The 8,273-nt window shown below is 41.8% G+C and overlaps 1 protein-coding gene across 1 annotated transcript; it reads right to left on the bottom strand.

Annotated features, from left to right (window-relative positions):
- Nucleotides 1-866: 866 nt before the first annotated feature.
- LOC119893599 (glial fibrillary acidic protein) lies at nucleotides 867-7,902 on the bottom strand. The gene is made up of 9 exons (XM_038705859.1): nucleotides 7,353-7,902; nucleotides 5,238-5,298; nucleotides 5,032-5,127; nucleotides 4,751-4,912; nucleotides 4,466-4,591; nucleotides 3,590-3,810; nucleotides 3,431-3,474; nucleotides 2,770-2,852; nucleotides 867-2,560 (listed from the first exon to the last, which is right to left on the bottom strand). Exons 1-9 carry the CDS (start codon nucleotides 7,871-7,873, stop codon nucleotides 2,519-2,521), a joined length of 1,356 nt encoding a protein of 451 aa, XP_038561787.1. The 5' UTR covers nucleotides 7,874-7,902; the 3' UTR covers nucleotides 867-2,518.
- Between the last annotated feature and the right edge of the window lie 371 nt (nucleotides 7,903-8,273).

Below are 8,273 nucleotides of genomic sequence, written 5' to 3'. Positions count from 1 at the left end.
ATGAAAACGTTCACTCTAACCAATGAGCCATCAATGTTTTTAATTTAGATTATATTATGAGCCTCTTTCAAAGTCATTTTCCAACTGTTTCTGACAATGAAATAAACTATTTTAAATTATTGGTTATTTTATAAATTATTATATATCTAACACTGCTTGAATCCTCATAAACAGAATAGTCACAATACTTGACATTGACTATGGCAACAACACTTGAGTGTTTTCAGTTGGTTCAAGCTTTCCTAATTGGGAAAAAGTATTTGTTGTAGTGAAGGGGGCCAGTCAAAGCAGTATTGCTGTGGGGGGATAGCAGCACAAAGAGGACATTTTGTACTAAAACAATGTGTTCTAACTTAACCTGCTCAAGCCTTATTTGGTTAAACTTTCTCATTTCTTTTTGAACAAAATGACGGTTTTGAACTTTGTCCCCATGACTTACTTTAAAATCCGTTTAGGGAGTGATCTCTTCATAACCAGGACCATAATAACCATTTAAGATGAAACCTCCTGTTGGTACCTCACTACTGGTTAAGACAAACGTGAAAATATGATGAACTATCCTTTAACAACTCAAACTAACCAAACTGATCTATAAGGACAATTACAAATAAATTCCTTAGTGTACCCATCTGCTCAGCAGTACTTCCTGGCCAACGGGCAAAAACAATCAGTTATGATGAATAGTATCTGTCAGCCCTCTGATACCCTGAAGTTAACTGTCAGCATATATAACACTCATTTCAGTGAGATGAAAGATGATATACTGTATGTGTCAGTACTGAACCAGAAGCAAAGTAACTTCAAACATATGAACTGTCATGGAAAATGAATGGAAAGCTTGTTAGAAAGAACAAAATAAGAGGGCATAAACTCTAACAAACAAAATGTTTTATTTTTGTTAACATGATGTCATAGCATGTAGCCTTGCTCAAAACTAATGTTCTATTCACATCTGCAGGATTCATCTGTGTCTTTGCTACAAGACTCAGAAATACTGTTTAGGATTAACATTTAAAAAGAAACAGAGTGGATACAAGAGGTGGGCTGCATGTTATTTGAAGAAACAGGAGGAGGGAGGAGGGGTCTAGTACAGGGGTGGAAGTTGTGGAGGGGAGACACATGGGAACACAAATTCTCAGTGTGTCCTTGGCGACGAGCACAGCGACAGCCAGCTTTGGCGTAGAACCACTCTCATTAGTGGCAGGGCCTGTCAGAACGGCTTCAGTCAGCGGGGCTTCCAACAAAGCACGAGTCTTGGATTACAGTGTTTGAGCTATGGCGACCATCCGTACTTCCTTCTATTCTCCTTTCCTTTTTACCCCAGCATCCTCCCTTTCAAAATAAAAAAAAGAGCTTCTGGTGCAGGGTTGTGTTGTGTTGTGTGGTGTCTGTGGTGTCAAACACAACAAAAATTGGCTGGTAAATATGGATGAGGGATGGTGGATTAACTGGAGGCTGTTAGGGGAAAGGTCATGTCAGCATCCAAACACCTCATCCACACCTCCAACCTGGCTCTGTCCTTATCAACTCTGCTAGATAAACAGGCATGCCCTGACACATCCTGGTGTCAAAAAATATGTCTTATAAGGTATTGTTCAAGAGACAGATGATACCACCAGTGTGATGAGTAGAGGGTGCAGAAGAGCAACCGTGAAGTGATGGAGTAAAGTTCAAACAGAGTGGATACAAGAGGTCATATATCATGGTTTTCGCAGTTTTACCCATCAAAACCAGCCACAGCAGGTTGTCTGGCCACTCAATGAGGTTTTGGAGGGTTGTGACATGTGAAAAAGTAACATCAGCACTTTCATGATCTCTGCAAACTCAAGCACAGCAACTCCAATAGCACTCATCTAATCAAGAGAGAACTGTTCTAATTAAAAACACCTGTGCAGGTAATTGAATAAGAGATGCAACACACAAAAAGAGGTGGCTGCTACAACAAAGGAATGAAATACAAAATAGCACCAGACAAGGGTTAAAAATATCGTTCTGCCAAAAAGCTGCTCTAACATACACATCTTTCATTTCCTGCCTAAATCCAATTCTGACTGAGTCTGTAAACTCCATCTTGTACTTCCCTTGCCACATTTCACATACACATAACCACATGTCAACCTCCACCACGATACATATTGGACACAATCGCTACGTTTCAGTGCCTCTTCTAGGGCTGCTAATCTGAAAGAATGCTAAAATAAAAGTTAAAATAAAACAAGGTATCAGTTATTTTCAGTAGTTTTTACTGTTTTTATGCATTTAAGATGACTGACCTACATCCAACTCAAGCTCTTACATGCATAGATGTTTCTGGCAGACATTCTAATGAGGGAGTCTAGGAGTATTTAATGCTTATGTCATGGTTGTAGAGCAGTAAATATATTAGCCTGCAGGTGATGTTGAAAGGAGAGGAAATTGCAATGATGGGATGACTCTGGGGTTTGGAAAGAAAAATGTTGTAGAACTTGTTCAAAATCATCGGATCGTGACTGGAGATGGGCGAGCTGGTTGTAAAACTTTATGGAAGATCTTTGTGCTCAGTTGTTGATTCCTTAATGATCTGAAAGAAAAGGGATCTTAGTTAAAAATAGAAAATAAAGAACAAATCTCTGGTGGGTTTTTGCTGCATATGGCATCAGGTGTGTTGAATGTGAGTGAAAACCTGCAGAAGGGTTCAACATTGCCCTCCAGAGGGAATGGGTGCAATTTGCAGATTGGCCTGCTTCAGTGTGAGTGAGTACAACTCTGTTGTTTTGTAAAAGCACATACCTCCCCATCTCTGGTCTCCACAGTTCGAACCAGGATGCTCCTCTTCACGTGGGCCTCTGGGGTTTTAGTGTCCAGATTAGTTTCTAAAGGGTGAATAGAGGGAGTTCATCGTCCCCTCCTTTTACTCTGTGATCCAGTACTATTAGTACAGTACATGTTGTAAATTTAAAAGGTAAGGATACTGGAATGACAACCACACCCCCTCAAATTCAGCAGGAAAAGTCAGAATCCTCCCCGTTCCAAAATATGACATTCAGGGTGCAAAAAACATGTAAGATGCTAAGAAAGTTGTTTTGAATAAATACCTGGGCCAGATGGCCATTATGTTTTTATTTATTTAAATTATTTGATATTTTATTCCTTTACTAGATAGCCAACAGGAAATGTTGGGAAAGACAGACAGGGAATAGCCAGATGTGAACCAGTAACTCAAAATTTTCTATGGATATTCATGGTACCCAAAGAATGATTACTAATGATTTTGGTGACCCCTGGACCTTTCTTCTAGTGCCACCGTTAGGCCAAAATGTTTACTTGTTAACAAGAAATATTACAATATAAGGTACATGAAATTTGCTAGGAAATTTGGTCTGTGTGCAGCAAAATCAGCTAAATCAATAAAGGGAAGAGAATAGAGGGGGGTGTCACATTTGGGACTGACCTCTAAACTGCAGGTTGGAAAAGCTCTGAACTGGAATGGTGATCCTGGAGGAACAGAAAAGAGACAACTACAATCACTGACAAACAAGATTTACGATCATAATTTGTTTACATTTGTTGGTTGTGTCAAACCTAACCAGTCTGTCAAGCTCGGGCTCACCTGCTCTCCTCTCCCTCCAGCAGCTTCCTGTAGGTGGCAATCTCGATATCCAGGGCCAGCTTGACGTTGAGTAGGTCCTGGTATTCCTGCAGGTGTCTCGCCATTTCCTCCTTAAGGGCCTGGATTTCCTCCTCCAGATGGCTCACTGTATCCTGGTAACCAGTAGTGTCCATGGTGAAGCGGTCTTCCATCTCCCGGAGCTGGCGTTCCAGAGACTCGTTCTCAAAGAGAAGATACAAGAGTTAACACCAACATCTAATGCAGCAGACTGTAGGTTAATGAGGCTTCATCTTCTACTCAGATTGCAGTGCAATGTTAGTTTTACAATCAAGTCTGCTACTATTAGTGTACTACCTACCACCCTACCAATGCTGTTAACACTACTACCTCTACTTTTTGCAGTTACGTGCAACTACTACCATTATTACTGTTATATACTGTCATAGAAAAAACCTTCACCTGGACCATCTTATCACTAAATTTCCCATGCTCTGTAAAGTGAAATGACCCATGCAACTCTTCGTAATGCTTTTTGGGTTAACATGAACACATCATGACTTTACAATTAATGAGAAAAGAATTTCCTACAATACTAGTAGTCCTACTTCTGCTTTTTTACCACTACTATTAGCACAATATCTTCCACTGTTTTTGTCTCTCCAGCAGAGTCGACATGAAATAAAAATGGTGCCAACTAGCATTAGGCTAATGTTAGTTGTCACTTTCTTAATACTGTGTGATTTCACTGTAATTTGAGTGAAAAGTATCATTGAATTGTCCATGACATTTAATATGTAATTGAAGAAGCTGCATCATGTCCATCTTAATATGTTTTGCAATTTTCACACTGTGTTATCTGTGGTTTAGTGGACTTACTGTCCCGCGGAGAGCCTCGAGATCACAGGTCACCCCTTGGATCTGACGCCGGTATTCATTGGCCTCCTGTTTGGCCTGACGCAGGGCTTCTGCATTTCGATTGGCTGCATCTGTCAGGTCAGCAAACTGTGTACAAAGGCAAACAGTCAAATAGGCTGTAAGCATGTGTGATGTCCACTGCTCGTTCTGCTGTACACCTCACTGTCCTCACAAGGACTTAAAGTCACAACAAATGTAATGTTGGATGAGTTTTACTCTACTTCTTAGTACTCTGAATCTTCTGACCTTGGATCGGTACCACTCCTCTGTGTCCTGCATGTTTGAAGTGGCCATGGTTTCATACTGGACCCTGATGTCTCTCAGAGCAGCAGTCAGGTCTGGTTTGGATACATCCAGGTCAACATGCACTTGCTGGGCCATGATATGTTCATGTAACTCACGCAGCTCCTGAGAGTTGGAGAGGTAGTGGAAGAAGTGCAGAAAAGAACACATTCATTAAATGTGGTTAAAAGTACATGTAGTGAAAGTTAATTGATTGAGCATGTTTATTTCAATTTACGTCTTACCTCCTCGTGAGTCTTCTTCAGGAAGTTTATCTCATCCTGCAGGGCATCAATCTTCCTCTCTAGCTGGACACGATTTAGAGCTGCCTCATCCACATCCTATGCAAAGAATGAGGCACATAGAGGAATGCGTGTGGACATGCAGGCATATTAAATGTATACAGGATATTGTTTAGATCATGAATTCAGAGAAATGTCGGCAGAATTACCTGTCTGAAGGTACTCAAATTGTTCTCTGCATCCTGTCGGAGGCCAATCTCATCTTGCAACCTGAATAAGTCACAAAAAAAGAAGTAAAAGTTTGAAATTAAAGTGCTTCATGTTCAGTGGCAATGCTGAATCAAAACTACACTAACAGTTTACTTCCCTGCTGTCATTAAAGATCCTTTAAACAACATTTTTTGCAGTCTAACATTTGTTAGCCTATAATTTGCAAGTATTTTTTAGTTTTGTTCAGTACAGTTGTTCTATTGTAGCGACATCCTAATAATTTCCAGATATATTTTCATTTGGGATGTTTTTAAATAACACAATTAATACAAATAGTTTTTTTCTATCTATTCCTATATGGCACATCAGTAGCAGCGTTATGTAATTTAAATGAGAATTTCCTGTATAATAAGATGGGGACTGAAAACCTATTTCAAGCATTTTGATCAGATTTGTTATAATTTTTTTGATCTTCCCCGTGCTTCAGGGGACGTCTGGGGCTCAGCTGAAAGGGCAGTTTACGCATCATTACACAATCACTCTAATCTAGCAGCCAGAGGCCTTTCCCACGGGATGGAGTTCACACACAAACACACTAACACACACACAAAGGGTGCATGTGTGCACGCCTCACACACAGACACACACCACCCTGCCATCCATCTGCCATACACACAGAGGAGTGGAAAAATAAATGCCCACACTTGGTGGAACATCTGTATAGCTTCACGCAGAGTTTGCTGAATGATGCGGTTGAAGAAAAGCAGCAGGAATCACAAAAGTGACCTTCGACCCTCTCATCACGGCCATCACTATTCACTCTGCCTTCTTTCAGGGGACCAGCCGCTGCATGGTAATCAGAGGATAGAGATGAGTCTGAAAAATACTTTTACACCCTCAGCAACATTCAATCAATTTTTCTCCTGACTAAATAAAATTATAGATTCATGTCTAGTGTGCATCTTTAGTGAAAAAAAGCTGGATATGTGACTGCTGTGAATCTGTGTTTCGAAGTTACAGGGGACAAGAGATCTGCCTAGCTGTCTGCTCCCTTTGTGGAGGGCCACCATTGTGTTTGCTTCAATCCTCCACACCCACTCAATAGCGGCGAGAGGTTCAGTCAGGAACAAGTTTGTAAAGAGGGATCCAGGAGTAAAGCTCGAGCAGAGCACAGTGGTCTGCATTCCACTCAATCAGAGAGAAACTACATCTGCATATAAATGCATTCATTATTTTTTTTAAAAACTCAGTTATGCAACGGACCTGTCTTTTTTTGCTCTGAGAGACATCAGGACTTGGCAAGCTGAATTGAATGTCTTGTTGTGGTATCTAAGAAAATCCCAAAGCAACTGCACAGCATCAACATTAAAACAAAGCCAAGTTGACCAAAAGACAAACTGTTGTCTACACATTTGTGAGCAACTCTTGAGCAGGGGCGCTACCAAGGGGGGGATGGGGGCTTTGCTCCCCCCCGCCCTAAACCCCCACAACTGGTCTCCCTCATGAGTCACATATGCATAATATGCTTCTCAGTAATAAGTACTGTATGCAAAATATGCTTCTATTCTTCTATTTTATATTAGGTACTATTCATTTAAATCAATAATGTATATATTTTTCACAATAGTTCATGTACAAGAGTTAGTTAAATCAAAATAATTGCACACTTTATAGAACACTAAATAGAAATTTAGTGGGTAAAACCCCAGATTTACCAAAAAAAGAGAGCAGGAAGTAGTGTTGTACTCTTTCACTCCGTCTGTTGTATGTTGATTTATTAGTTAATTAAAATGTTAAACTTAAGCACTCTTATGAACACTTCTGTAACTGAATCCATTCATATTACACAAAACTGTGCAGAAATTCTTCTACATTTATTTTCTAGTGAGCTGATTTTCTTTCCCAAAAAGAAACTTCGAAAGAAATAAGTTTGACATGTGCAAAATTAACATAAATGTATTTTCAGCACCAGAAAATAAGCAGTGGTTATGCCTGTGACTAGAGCCATCCTTCAAGAGCATAAGAGCAAAGTATAGACATAACAGGGTGGTGCTACTGTGCATAACACCAACATGATCCTCCACCCACAGGAGTCCCGCATCGCTTCCTCCTACCTTTGCTTGAGCATGGCCAGATCTGCAGCCAGGTTGTCCCTTTCAATCTCCTGCCGAGCTTTGCCAGCAGTGAGACCGTCCACCTGCCTCCGCAGCTCTCTCAGCTCCTCCTGGTAGATGTCTCCCAGGCGGCTGGGCTCCTTCCCTTTGAGCTGGTTCAGCTCTGCCACAAGCACCTTGTTCTGTTGCTCCAACAGGCGCACCTTCTCTATGTAGCTGGCAAAACGGTCATTCAGGCCCATCATCTCCATCTTCTCGTTGGTGCGCGTTTCCTTGTACTGGGCCTTCATCAGGGAGTCAGCTGAGAAGTCCAGTCGGTCCACGGGGCTCCCCAGGAGCAGGGCCGTGTTGGCTGAGCCCAAAGAGACCCGGGACATTGGGCTGGAGTGGGTGAGGTTGCGAGGGGTGCCATGCCAGGAGAGGCGGCTGGAAGAGTGGCTCCCAATTCTGACTCCTGTGCTGCTAGAGCCCTGGGGCCCAAAACGCTTCCTGTACGATGACTGGAATCTCTGACTCTCCATGATGGGGAATGAAGCTCACTCAGGGCTCAAACAGGGCTTTTATAGAGGAAGGCGAACCCCCCAAGTCCACAGTAGAGAGGCCACAGGGTGAGGCAGAGAAAAGGGAGGGTGGCAGGGAGTGAATGGGACAAAAAGGGAGAGCGAATGGGTGGTTTACTTGACACTCAAAAAGTTGTGTGCCAGGGATTGTCTGTGCTCGTCCACTCAACTACAAATGTCTCTTGGCTCTCTCCTCCCTTCTCCCCGACCACTGACTCACTCTCTTTCTCTCTCTCACTCTTACTTACTTTCTCCCCTTTTTGTCTTTCTCCCTTTCTTTTTGTTCCAGCTGAATGAAAAGGAATGTGTGTGACAGGGTCTGGCCACCAATTCAACCTGACCACACATACACTCTCACAAA

This window comes from Micropterus salmoides, unplaced genomic scaffold (genome assembly GCF_014851395.1).
Source record: "Micropterus salmoides isolate LMB-PRFRI ecotype aquatic unplaced genomic scaffold, ASM1485139v1 Ms_hic_scaffold_10, whole genome shotgun sequence".
NCBI classification, from domain to species: Eukaryota; Metazoa; Chordata; class Actinopteri; order Centrarchiformes; family Centrarchidae; genus Micropterus; species Micropterus salmoides.
The sequence above is the reverse complement of the archived record's forward strand: the minus strand, read 5'-3'. Positions and strand labels throughout refer to the sequence as shown.